The sequence below is a fragment of the Trichoplusia ni genome, chromosome 11 (assembly GCF_003590095.1).
Source record: "Trichoplusia ni isolate ovarian cell line Hi5 chromosome 11, tn1, whole genome shotgun sequence".
Classification (NCBI taxonomy): Eukaryota; Metazoa; Arthropoda; class Insecta; order Lepidoptera; family Noctuidae; genus Trichoplusia; species Trichoplusia ni.
This window is the reverse complement of record NC_039488.1, coordinates 7384182-7398884: the sequence shown is the minus strand read 5'-3', so window position 1 is coordinate 7398884 and position 14703 is coordinate 7384182. Positions and strand designations below refer to the sequence as shown.

General features: G+C 34.8%; 1 protein-coding gene across 5 annotated transcripts in view; it reads left to right on the top strand.

The window, feature by feature from the left end:
• Window positions 1-12471, top strand: part of LOC113498447 (juvenile hormone esterase-like) — a 33055-nt gene extending 20584 nt beyond the window's left edge. For 2 of the 5 annotated variants that reach the window (XM_026878427.1, XM_026878426.1), the window contains exons 2-5: window positions 335-385; window positions 8126-8273; window positions 9103-10370; window positions 10748-12471. In XM_026878427.1, coding sequence (XP_026734228.1) covers window positions 348-385; window positions 8126-8273; window positions 9103-10370; window positions 10748-11459 — 2166 coding nt within the window. In that variant the 5' untranslated portion in view covers window positions 335-347 and the 3' untranslated portion in view covers window positions 11460-12471. Of the gene's footprint in view, window positions 1-334; window positions 386-4291; window positions 4388-8125; window positions 8274-9102; window positions 10371-10747 lie in introns of those variants that run through there. The other 3 variants (XM_026878431.1, XM_026878430.1, XM_026878428.1) reach the window with 2 other exon arrangements.
• The last annotated feature ends 2232 nt before the right edge of the window (window positions 12472-14703 follow it).

The following is a 14703-nucleotide window of genomic DNA, read 5'->3' as shown; positions in this document are numbered from 1 at the left end:
GTTCTTGGGGTTGGTCGTTACTAGTGGATTTGAAAACTGATTTAATTTGGATACTAAAGTTCTTCCATTTACTCTTAAAATAATAATTACGCCTTGGAGAAGATCTATACCGTCTTACTTCCGTAACGGCAGCAATCCAAGCTTAAGATTTGATGAAAAAAGAAGGTTCTTAGTTGGACCTTTTTGTGTGTATGTGTGTCCGCAATTATCTCGCGTTTGGCTGTAGCAATTTGGATGCGGTTTTCCGAAAAGTATTTATTTAACTTAGAATACTAACTGTAGAATATTTGTTGTAGTTGTAGCATGTAGTTAAATGTATGTATTGTCTTTTCAGTTAAGTTACAACAATGATAACTGCAGTGAACGAGTTTTTAGATGACCTTCGGTGAGTCAGTGTTACGTGACTAAACTGGGTTGACTAACACTAATCTTAACTAACTTTTGGTTCAACTAACTGCACTAATACCTATGCACTATTAACCTTTAACAAATAACCATTGATATACAAATTATAAACAAATTATGTACTAGAATAGGTATACGCGGTAACTTAAGGCACTAAAGGATATCTTTGACTGCCCTCTTGGTCTGGTAGTTAGTGGCCCTGACTGCTATACCGGAGGTCGTGGGTTCGATTCCCACCCAGGGCAAATGCTTGAGTGATGAGCACGATCATTCGTTACTTAAAACGGGGCCAAAGGGGGAGCAAAAATCCATTATTTCTTATAGGAAATCGTGAGCAAACTAATATCCATAGAAAATACGTTTAGCGCATTCTTAGCACATATTACATAATTCAGCGCTAAAAGAGTTGGCCTTGAATCTGTTATAGCTGTTTTGCATTCCGATAAGGCTTGAATTCAACGCTATGACTGATAATGCTTAAACCTTCTATAGATGTAAAGAGGCCTGTGCCCAGCAGTCTGATATTCATAGGCCGAGTCAAATGGAGCATGGAATTTATTAGGTTTCTTGCCGGTTCTTCTCCATAAGAATTACATTTTAGAACCGTGCACCTAGAGACATTACTGTAAAGTGTAATGTTCTAAAAGTGCGTGACAAACTACCTAAGGATATAAAACCTTTTACTCCGACAGAAAAAGATTTAATCTTCTAGAATGTATGTACAGACATACATTCTAGAAGATGAAGTTCCCACATTTTGCCAAAATAACAGTATTTTGGCAAGATTGGGAACTTACCACCAATTCACCAATCCAAAGGAATATTGTTGCAATTATAGAAGCTAGATGACGTATATTATTACACGTAGTTGTCACAGACAGCTGTAATAGTTTTACTTAAAGGGGTGATGTAAAACGCTTTGAGTTTAAACGGGTAGGTAGATATCAATAGTTTCGTCTCAATGCAGCCCTCATCCTCCCACCGATGCCGAACGGAGCATGCGCAAGCGATCCCGCGGTGCAGGCAAAAGCAAGAATATTATCGACAGTGATTACCTAACATGTAAAGGAAACAGCGTAAATTTTGGGATATCCTCGTGCGAAGATACTTTAGATTTGGACTGATTATTAAAATTTGTAGTTTTGGCTTCATTTGGGGATGAGTCCGAAATATCAATTTGCGTGTTGTAATAATCGCTTCCTCTTCTTTCTAACCTGAGTCACGTTTTATAGTTAGCTGAAATTGCTCCTGGATGAATGAATGTCATTAGATTTTTAATCCCGATTTCTGAGGTTGAATTATAAATGTTCATATGTAAATTCAAGTTATCAGCTACAGGCCTGGTGGTCTGCCATTAGCGCTGATGATAATACCAGTTATTAATATTATTTTAATTACGTTCAATATCTTAATACGTTAGGCTATAAAATCCAAATTCGATTAGACTAGTTAAGTCATAAAACGGATACTTTATAGAACTTTTGTTAGAATATTCATATATTATATGTATAGAGATCTCACAACTTCATCCTAGATTATTAGATCGATCCGAAGACATAGCCGACAAATCAATTGTTGTCCGTTGATTTTCCATTGTATTTTCAAGTATTAAGTGTATTTATTACTCTAGGAATGTTGTTGATACATAAATAAATAACCAAAAAACGTTTCAACTTGACACGGGTCATATATTCGGTATTAAAACCATAACGCTTGGCTATAATCTACTGTATTGCATTTCACATGTTTGCACGGCTTGCAATGACGTGTCAAACGAGAAATTTCGTATGTTAAGTGCTATTGACCCGCCGTCCTTCAAACCAGATATCAGTACGATTGCTTATGTTTATGTGAATGGAAAATGGTCAACGCCTTAGCTGTTCTCCAGTTTTATAATATTTGTTTTAACTTTATTAGTTAACATGGATAAGATGATAGTGATAATAATTGATTGCGGTTTCGTACCCAAAGTGTAAAACGATTTCATCTGGGCCCCGATTCTGCTATTTTACAATGACCGATGAATGAATGGCAGTTGGATTAAATTTGAAATTATCCCTATTCTCTTAAGCATTTTGCCAATACAATAATTGAAAGTTAATTGTATTGACCTTGAGTATACCGTCCTGCACGGAATTTCCAAATATTGTGTACAAAAATGTATAACAGAATACGAAAAGTGTTATTTTAAGCCATTCATCGGCTATTGTAAATAGCAGAATTGGGGTCCAGGCCGTATATCACTTACCGTAATAGCGAGAGATTCGAAATTTTGATTGAATATGTAATTCTTTTGCCGCTTTAACGACAAATAATGAATAAAAAACATCGGTGATAAGCAACGAATGGGACGGAGATTTTGATGGGTCACCATTTTTTTGTGCTAATATTTATTTTTTTATTTAATACATCATGTAAGGCTTATAGCTAAATACAATTCTAATAAAAAACAGTTTGTGCAATAGTGAGCCAATTACAAGCCTTCGCTTATTATTATGCGTATTGAAAGAATTTTAGACTTATGCATCGTATTGCCGCTGTCACACTAGTTAAAAATGGATCAAGATCGTGCTCCTTACATAATTTGTTAAAGATTCTACTTGCACGTACAACACAAATATTTTGCCCATAGTTTGTTATGGTGTTTGGTGGGTTGAAACGAACCGATATGTTTATTTTAGCCTATTTGCATCCTTTGAGTTAATAAATGAATATGTATTAATGACATAAGTGAATAAAAAGACGTATCTTTAACAAAATTCGTATTGTACCATTAAAAGGGTCAAACTAAAACTTAATAAACTTACACTGCCAGTACCGAACAAGACTACCATCAAACTATTGGCATTACAAGAGAGACAGAATACATTGCAAATAGCGGCATCCCACTTCTACAATAGGGTGACATTTTCATAGTATGCAAGCTAAAGAATCTTTTACAAAATCATCTTCGCTCATTGTTAATGCAAACCTCTTGAATAGAAACAACTAATTAACACCATTCGTTATGTCAAGTAGTATAATTGTTCTTGAAGCGCCATTTTGTATTGTTGGCTGTATATGTAGTTACCTTTGTCGCGAGATATGTAGCATTGTTAAATTGTTATGTAATTCTGATTCTGCTATTTTTGGAAGAAATATAATTTTCATCATGACTGTGTTTTTTTATAAATTCTTGAAATGAGATTTTTTATCGTGTGATGAATTAGAAATTAATGAAATTATATTAGTTGGGAAAGTCCGATCAAGTGGAGTCGGACTTTGTAACTAAGGCTGTTGTACCGTGCTTCATTTATTTAGGTACCTAATTTCAATCAAATAGGTATACATTCTTACAATAGAGAATCCACGTCTGAATATGTCATTTTATACAAACACATATTAAATAAATAAACGAACAAAATTTGATTTCGTATTCTTAGTTTTTTAACTAAAAGCCTTATGGAATCCAGATAATGCTAGGTTCCCAAATAGATTCCGGTCATCGACACTAATATTATTAAAAGAAATCTTTAGAAATTTTGAAATCTGAAATTTTGCTGTCTGCTCATGATGAACCGGTATCGTTTTGCCCAGGTAACTGGGTTGAGGAGGTCAGATAGGCGGTCGCTCCTTGTAAAACACTGGTACTTAGCTGCTCCCTGTTAGACTGGAAGCCGACCCCAACAAAGTTTGGAAAAGGCTAGGATGATGATGATGCATATATGAACTCAGAAAACAAACTAGTCTTGGACTATTATAAATTAAAAGTCATCGAGATTGTACAATTCAGACAATACTTCAAAGAAACGAGAGAAATCATTCACCTAGCCTTTAGATATTGTATTTATGTATCTTTAGATTTATATGATAAAAGATTACATTTGAAATGATGAAATATAGTTGTACGGTGCCCTGATACTAGATACCTTTATCAACTGATAAATATCAGTGTATCTATAGACTTTGTGCGGTGTGGTACTGTGTTATAGTATTTGATACGGTGAGTGGATGTGATAGGAAAGTTTCCCTTTTTTTATTAAACTTACCTTAGTGACGTTCTAAAGTGTCAATTTTTTACTACATTTCATTAGACAAGGGTTGCCAAACCTAATAGATGGGCTGACCATCCTGTGATGCCGGGCATTTATAAAAAAGACGAACATTTACTGTAGTATTGAAAGGTTTTTATACAAAATTAATGGGAATAGATTATAAATTAAAGCTTACCTGATGATAACTATAAACTTGTTAAATTCTAATAATATCGAATGCCAAGTCAGGCTGCTAACATGCGGATAAGTCGGAGACCGTTTACTTTGACCGGACATGCAATCAAAAATGGTAAAAAATAGATGCCTGTGTCCGGATATTCGGAAAGCCTATGATTTCACAAGGCTTAATGGTGATATATTGGTTAGAGTTGTTCTTGAGTAAAGCAGTGATTTGCCTCACTGTTTTGTTGATGGTTACCGGTAAATTGGCAAAAAAATCCAATTTTACTTCGAAACATCGTTGTTGAAATAATAGGTAGTCTGAATGCTATTTTTGTATGTTTAATTTCATCCACCTGCTTCTGTCGACAAAATAAATTTCGCCGAAAAATGATTTAAAGAAAAACGAAATTCCTTGTGTTGTGAGGGTTCCGCAAACATTCAAGTCACTTGCACAAAGACACCCAGACTTAGAACAGTTAGAACACGCATTCGTGGATCGTTCCAATGTGTTGAACTGCCAAGTCCAAGTCTCGTGACTTTTCGAATAGTAATAACATTTACTTTTGAAGTTTTCCATTTTAACGAGATGTCTGCTTGTTTGTCTGCCTATTGTATTTTGAAGTTTTTTCCTGATGGGGTTATTTGTTAATTTTGCTAATTTATAATCATAATAACTTTCGCGAAGCGGATTCATAATTATTTAATTAACAACATTTTATTCATGCGTATTTATCGGATAAGTAAGTTCAACTGATGATGGAGTTCGACCCATCCACAACGTCAGCTTCGGAGTTTAAGGACTTAAGTTGGGTCCGATACTAATCTGGCAATCCCGATAAATATGGTTGTGTACCCTTACTTTGACTGCACGAAACTAGTCTGACAATCCTGAAAAATACGCGTGAGTAAACCAGTATTAAAATAAATAATTATCATCGTAAATGACAACGGTCACATGAAACACCATCGGCAAAATTTCATTTTTAACGATCTAATTATCCAAGAGTTTAATACCAAAATAAATTCAATAAAACACAATAAAATCTAACTAAAACTGCGAAGGCTGAACAAGCCCTTAGCCTTATTTAAATAACTGTGTCTGATAGCATATCGTAATGATTAATGTATAGGATGGCGAGATAAGAAGATAAAACCGTGTAATACTGTAATTCATCAAAATTTTGGTAGTATCTTATAGTTATAGACTGAAATGCTGTTGACTTTTCATGCGTTAGGTATTTTAACTCAAAACAAATATATAAAAATAAAAAATAACTTATCTTTTCGCGTAGACCGATCTTAGTATCGCTCAAGAATTTTGTGATGGGCTGGTCTTTGAAAATTAATCTTGTATTTAAAAATAATAATTTATAACTTAAAAAATATAAAAACCAACCTTTTTAAATGTCACTCTGTTCGAACTTTATCAATATCGGTCCAGCCGCTTTTATAGTTGTAAATTTCAATGCATCGGGTTTGAGGCTACTAGCCTAAAAATTCACCCTGCTATCTTATCGGGAAGTGCCTCAAAATTGAATTGCAAAAATCCAACCGGAACGACATACAGACTAACAAGAAAAGTGAGGGTATAAAAACGTGGCTATTTCTTTCTAAGCAAATAAATATCTTTAGTCATTCCAATGATAAGAGGAAATTGGTCTCACCATGTAACATCATGATCATGTGCTCATAAAATGTTTCGAGGGAACATTTTTCAAAATATTGTTTACAATTATAGATTGGGTACGAAACTATTAAGGCACTCCCGAATAAACTTATCACAAAATAATCACAAATCTAATTTAAATATTATCAAATAAGATTAAATTATGAAGACTCAGATTTCTTTCACCAGTACAAAAAATATTTAACCAAATGAAGGAAAATAATGATTTATCAATAAAAGTGAATAATTGTGTTATCGAAGATATATAAATCGATAATAATAGATACGCATCGTAAATTCCTAACGATAACTTTGAAAAGCCGACAATTTGTCAAAGAAAATTAATTTGAATAGTTGCATAATGTCTTGAATGAACCTTTTTTTTTAAACGACTGCCGCAGTAAGCAACTTAATCCTTGTGTCGCGGGGGGTTTCACAAACATACAAATCACATGCATAGACATCCAGACTCAGAACAAGCATTCGTTGGTCACACAAATACTCGTTCTACGCGGGGATCTATGCAGTCAATAAAAATATTTTGACCGATTTCGGCCAATAGTGCACCAAAGCGTATGCGCAATCGCAGGTTTACTCTCTTCTGGCCTGCATACGGTGAGTGATGGGTAGCTCACTGCCCGATCAGGACCAGTGTTGTGCCGGACCGCGGTCGTCTTCCACTAGCACCTCAAAGAGAGGCCAGCACGCGCTCTGGAGCCCATTAGGGCTATCTGTCGCGCGGGGGTGGGATTGCCCATAAAATTTTAGTAGTAGTTTAGTTTTAGTCATTGAATGTCTAACACTCCCTCCCACATAACCCAAAGCGGCAGTAATAATTTAATTTATTTAAACTTTCATGTACAAATTGTGGTACATAAGGCGGCTTACTTACGTACCACAATGTTTAATGTTAATGTTTCATTAATTTTTAATGATTTACCATCCGAAAAAAGGTATTCTCCCTCGGCACTGGATTCTGCTCATAATAATTTTATAAAATTTTGTTATTTCCTCGTACAGAAGTGACACCTAATATTTCAGGACATTACAAGGCTTTTTAAATACTTCTTTACACATCTTGACCCCTCAAAGGAAACAAAACAAATTACTCATTCAAAATTACAAAAAATCTATTAGTTTCACTATGAATTTTCTATTGCCGGCCTAACATGCATTATCTGTCAACTGTAGACGATACTAAATCAACATCATTATAATCGAGATCTGGCTTGCTTCAATGAATATATATTAAGTAATGCTGTAAAACGTATAAGTTTTTCATTTTATTGACCTATATTTTGCGTTGGCGAAGTTAATTACCGCGGAAAGTCGTCGATAGGTACCTTTTTTTTAGAGTTCGGTACTGAAGTATAATACCAAAGACGTTTCAAAATCAAAATCATCATCAGCCTTGAATAACCCACTGCTGGGTTGAGCCTACCTTTGTTTATACCATTCTCCCAAGTCTCTTGATCTTCGCATCCATTTTATTCCTGGTAACTTATTAACATGAGGAATTCGATCCCCGCGTAGGACAAACTTTAGTTTGATACAAGAATGCTTGTCCTTAAACCTGGGTGTCTTTGATGCGTGTGCTTCGCAATACAAGAATTGAATCATTGATTGATCAGTATGCTAGCTTACCGTGGGTTGTCGCTACCAGATCCCTTTACTTCACCGTTTATCATTGGAGTGTCGTGTGCATGTGACTTGAATTTTTGTGAAAAGTCCTGCTAGACAAGGATTAAATACTATATTCTGGGAGCCAAAAAAAATAGTAAATCCAACCACCTTTCCACTTAATACCAGATCCAAAAACGACTAAAAAGGTTTTAACAGTATCGTTTCTCCTTTCCAGCGGTGGCAGAATGGCAGAAACACCAATAGTCAGAGTTGAGCAGGGCCAGGTGCAGGGCCGCGTCGTCAACGGGCCCTCGGGGAAGGCTTTTTACAACTTTCAGGGGATCCCTTATGCTAAACCTCCACTAGGATCCCTGAGGTTTAAGGTGAGGTCTCATCTATATTTTTTTAAGAGCTGAAGAGTGGGTTATTTAAATATGCTCATAGAAGCTGTTGCCAGTACAAAATTGATAATATAAACAATACAGTTTTGTTTATATTTTTTCAAAAATTATCGTCAGGCGAATTCATTGGTGTAGAATATTGTCAATATTATTGCTTCCGCGCCGGGCCGGAGCAGAATGGTATCACGTTTTGGCGATCGAAAAGAATACATGAACCTGATTATTTAGTTCTCAAATAAAAATAATAATGCACACTTTGAAATCTCCGAAAATCCCCCACTACCTTTTTTTCTTAATTCTCAAAGTGAATGCCTGAAAATCTTGCAGAAAAAGTTCTAAGTTGGCAACAGAACAAATATTATTCATCGCGCTGTTGATAAGTATATCTTCATCTTAACTATCTTTCTGTAAACATGATAAGGAGGCATCTTAGCACGTCATAGTTATGTAAGACTGTAAAATACTGAAAATTCGTACAAAAAAATGCAAGGCAGTTCAGTAAAAGTATAAAATTCAGGCAATGTTTTGAATTTCTCCACTGTGTGTTATAAATCAATAGGTTTTGAAAATGGAGCGACATGTTTTAAGCTTATGCTACCCATGACATTTTTACTTTATCAAATGATGTAGTTTTGCGTATTCACACACTCACCACACTTACAGCCGTACAGAAAACCTTTGTCCATTAAATTAAACGGTTATTTATTACTAGGTATCGTTTAATATCTTTAAAATAAAGAAAACAATCGCAAACTCCCACAATCCCTTGAATCAGCTATTTAATATTCATTCATGCAATTGCTTATTACAGGCCCCCCAACCCCCAGAACCATGGGAAGGCATCCGCGAAGCTACCTCCGAAGGCAACCAGAGCGCACAGATAGACCCTCAATCCGGCGAGTACCTCGGAGACGAGAACTGCCTCTACCTCAACATATACACCCCCAACCTCGACGGCGCCTTCCTACCCGTCATGGTATTCATCCACGGCGGCGGATTCAGGTTTGGTTCATCCAGTAGCTCCGTCTACGGCGGAGATTATCTCGTAGAAAAAGATGTAGTCGTAGTCACTTTGAACTACAGATGCGGAGTGCTTGGGTTCTTGAGCTTGAACACCCCTGAGATCCCCGGTAACGCTGGTTTGAAGGACATAGTCCAAGCTCTGAGGTGGATCAAGAGTAATATTGAACATTTTGGAGGAAACTCTGGGAATATTACCGTTTTTGGTGAAAGCGCTGGTGGTGCAGCCGTGTCCTTGTTGACAGCTAGCCCCTTGACTAAAAACATGATCAGTAAGGCTATTGTCCAGTCGGGAACTGCTGTTAGCAATTACGTTATCCAGCAGACTCCTATAGAAAGCGCGAAAACTCTTGCGCAAGCTCTAGGATGTGAATCGAGCGATCCTGAAGAAATTCTAGACTTCTTAAATGCAACTTCAGCTCGAGACCTCGTCACAACACAAGCTAAGATCAACCCATTCGATTCCTTCCCTGAAGTACCAAATCTCTTCACTGCCGTCGTTGAGAAAGAGTTCCCAGGCGTTGAAGCGTTCATTACAGAGCCATTTATCGACTTGCTAACATCAGGTCGGGTCGCTGAAATACCAATCATGATTGGTGCGGTATCCTTAGAATTTACAACGGAACGTAGGAACGAAGATCTACAAGTTTTCATTCCTAAGGAGCTTAACATTGAGAGAAACTCGGCAGAAGCATTGGCTATTACAGAAAAAATCAAAGAGCTATACTTCAAAGGCAAGAAACACACTGATGTCGAAAGCCTGAACGAATATTTCGAGCTTTTCTCCGATTTCGCGATCAACATTGATACACACAGACACATTCAGAACTTGGTTAAAGTTAGCAACAAGCCTATTTACTTCTACCGGTTTGACTATGTTGGCGAGTTGAATTATGCCCAGAAACTTGTGAACAGCCTTGGTTTGAACCGAGCTACTCATATGGATGAGTTGGGGTATCTCTTCAAGAATGATCTTCAGCAGAATGTGACTCCGAGTAACCAGGATATTAAGACGAGGGAGCGAATGCTGAGACTCTGGACTAACTTTGCTAAGAGCGGGTGAGTTGTTTATCTTATTATAACTGGGTTTTTAGCTGTATACAGCCTCTTCTTTGTGATTCAGACTTAGAGTTGCATTATTGTTCGAAGTAGCAATAGAATCACTATCATACATGCTATTAAATACTCATAATACCATAGTAAAAGTGAAACCTCAGGACCCCACCTACAGGATTTGAACCTGCGAGGTTTAATAACGCAAATGAGTTGTGTATAAATAGTGTTACTTCTTAAATGTGTCTTACCGTCATTTTTTCATCTAGTTTTATAAGTACCGAAATAAATCCATACTTTTTGGAACTAATACAAAAGACTTCAGCCCAAATGCTGTTTTCTAATTTCAATTTTTACTCACACCATTTCTTTTTTAATTACAGTAACCCAACACCCGACGAAAACCACTACCTAACCGTCACCTGGTTGCCAGTAACCAAGGACAACCTCTACTACCTCAACATAGGCAACGAGCTCTCCTTAGCAACCAACCCTGATAAAGAGAAGATGGAATTCTGGGACGATCTCTACAGCAAGCATTACCGCGTTTGGGACCAAAAATCTAACACTCAAGTCCCCGAACCGAAAATAGTTGAAACTGTCACTGAAAGCGTGTCCGTAGTCGAATCCAGTGAATTTTCTGAGTCAAGAACAGTCATAGTCACTGAATCCAGTGAAATTATCGAATCCAGCGAGGTTACAACTGAAACTGAAGTTTCGACTAACGAAGTTGTTGAAGACGTCGCTGAAAACAACGAAGGCAATGTTGAAGTCGTTGAATACAACGTTGAAATCGTCGAGAACAATGGCAAAGTCGCTGAGGAGTCCAATGAAGTTGATAACGCCGTACATGTGGTTGAATCACCACCATCACCAGTTGCTGAAGTTACTAAGAATGGTGATGATCATTCGGTTGAGATCAACGGTGATCGTCCGAAGCCGCGTCTTTCGAACGAAATCAAAATGGTTACTCGTTCAAACGGTGCACCCAAAGATGTGATCAGAGCTAACGATCCGCCAGAAGATGATTTACCTAAAAATATTGGAGTCAACAAGTTCGTGAATTTCTTTGAGTCCCTTGGAGGCAAAAAGTAAGTTTTAAAAAACCTTTTTTGAGTATGAGGTCAATTTTTTCGTAAGCTGGTTCTTTTAGTTGACGACGTACGTATTTGAAATGTTTTTTTGCATTAAATTACATTCCATTTTGAAAAACATTATTATATCAGTTAACAGACATTTTTATAGTTGTATGAAAACATTAAAAAATCTTTAAAAAGTTTGCATATTCCATACCAAATTTTATCAATACAGTTCGAGGTATTTAAGCAAGAGGTGTCAAATATACAACCTCAAAAACTTTAACCTTAGCAAAAAAAACTTAAGGATAAAATCAAATTCACCTAAAAAAACTTGGTGAAACGAAATTAGTCTGTAGATATTAGTCACTAATCTAGTTTCTAATTTTACAGTATTTATTTGCATTCCATTTTAATTTTAAGATTGTATCAACCAACATACATATTTATAAATCATTTTGCTCAGAAGCCATTCCTGTTTTACATTCTAATAATAATTATTCTTATGTATTACTTGATAAACCATTGAAAAGTTGCAAATGACCTTGAATTCATCAAAAATGCAATTTTTTGTCTGTTAATTATCCGACCATCCCATAACCACTTTTTTGCTCGGTGAACAATTTATTTCAATTTTAAATCCCCTTTACAAGATGGCGGATTTTGAAAAAGGCTGGCAACCAACCCACAAACTCGATTTAAAGCTTACTACTATGATACCCTATGCATCTTTGAAAGAAATTATTGTCTTTGATAAATGCAAAACTAGGCCGTTTTTGTAACTTTTCAATGAACTTTAATTCGTATTCAACATCGTAATTAAATGTCACCTTTAAGTGTCATTCTATCTTTGTCAAATGGAATGTATAGACAGAGAGACATTTAAAAAGTCACTTGTCTCTGTCGCTCTTGAATACGTCTGTACTATATTCTTGGATGATTGTGTAATAACAGATGTACAGGCTGAAAGCATTACTCTTCTGATGCAGTCGGGTAATGTGTAAATGGTGGTCCAAAGGCCGAGACTGAAAGTAGGAATGTTGTTATATTACAATAAAATGGTATTTTGAAATATACTCTCATTGTAAAATATAGGTACTAGGTTGAAACTTTGGTTGGTAAATTTAAAAGCTTAAAACCTGGTAATTTGACATTCATATGTGGAAACTTGTCGCTAGCAACTTTAGTTATTTATACGAGATATTTTTAATTGTTATTATTATTATTACTAGCCTGGAATGTCCCACTGCTGGGCAAAGGCCTCCCCACTATTCTTCCACTTGTCTCTGTCATGAGCCGCGAGTGACCAGTTCGGTAAGAACGAATCCAGGAATCAATAGTAAATAAATAAATAACATGATTCGTAATTGCTCTTAGGTATTTAAAAGGCTTTGTTTACTTAATTGTGATTTAAAAAGTCTAATTGTAATTTCTGACTTAGGTTTTCGATAGTTCAATGTTTTACAGTGAGAGTAAATCCCATCAAAGATTCATTAAATTCAAGTTACATCATTGTCTTCCTAAAAGGTTGTATAAAATCCTATTATATATATGTATATACATAATATTTTAAATATCATCACACTATAATCAAAATATAATTATGTTCTGGCCTTAATTTTTGCCATAACATTCAATTTATTTAAAAAATACATTTCATTATAATCTATTTACATTTTTGTATTGTAAAATAATTTGACCAAATGTAAACATACTTCGTTGACCGAATGTAAACTAAAAGTTGATCATTCGTAAATTATAAGTTGTTTACAATTGGTCAAATAATTAAATATCGTTGGCTTAATTAGTTAATAATCAAACTGTTATTGCTCATGATAAGCGTAAAGTGAATTATATTTTTATTATTCTGATTGCAATATTAAAGAATTTTTATCTTTTTATATTTTGCATTAATAAGGCGTAATCAACAATAATTGTTTTTGAAATCATGATTTTATCACTAATCAAAACTTAAGTTTGACGGATAAATTATTTATTCAAGCCTTGACAAGTATATCTACTTTGTAAATCATTTGATAATATTTTCTAAAAAGCGTCAACATTTTCAAGATTTTTTTAGTACTATTAGGCCTTGATAAAAGGGATGTAAAAAAGTTACATGTCTCCTCGCTAACGCTGACGAATCACTCCAATGTATTGAACTGACAAGTCAAAGTTACGTCACTTGTCGAAGAGGAATGTCATTCACATACATTTGAAGATTTCTATTCGTGTTCCAATGCGATATAACATTGTCAAGCGTAAATATACTGTGGTCCTAGAAAGCCTACATAATTGTCATGTATGTCATTGAAATAAAAGGCCCCAAAAATTTTCATTTTATTTATTTTTTTCGTTCAAAATTGTAAAATATATCTATAGTGTAGATAATATGTGCCAATAATAATTTAGTCTTTATCATTTTCATTTAATTATAATGAATAGATTAGAATTATATTTTTGTATAATTATTATGCGTAAATAAAATATGTTATTTAGATTTTTTGTCGTTTTTTTTACCCATTGTTCTGCTGAGCCTTTATCCTATCTACTTTGGTGTCGTTGCAATAATTTGAAATATTTTAATTAGGCGGTTTCATAGTATTTACTAACATTATAAAGCTGTTTTTTTGAGCGCGCTAAGCTCAAGAACCACTGGACCGATTTGAAAATTCTGTCAGAGTTGGATGGCCCATAAATTGATGAAAGCTTTAGATTACCACGCTATAATCAGAATATAGCAGTAATTAAATATTTTAAATATGACAGAAGGTTTTAGTCAGTTAATAAAAAAAAAGGATTTCTTTAAATAAACAAATAAAACAGTTTAGGTTCCTTTTAGCTTTATTTCCTTTCCCTTTCCTTTAAACAATACCATTTAACTTAAAAATTAATTAACAAATGCAAAGTTTTACGTATATAAAAATATATCTTTTATGACAAAGCATAAGGCAATAAAATTTATTTTGTACTTTTTTAAATTATGCCGTTTATATAAATATCTTTTTTTATTAAAACATTCTAGTCGAAATAATCAGTATTTTTAATAAAATAAAAAAATTAAATGATATTTTTATAATTCTTTTAAATGAAAAGAGTATAAAAAAAAATCATTTGTAGGGTAAATAAAATGAATAGACTTTGGTATTAACGAAGTTTCGATCCTCGTGTTTTAAAAACCATCACCACTGAACTCGTAAACCTCTTTGCCACAACTGCAATCGTACTTAAAGAGAAAATCTAAGTCTTAGACCTTATAACCT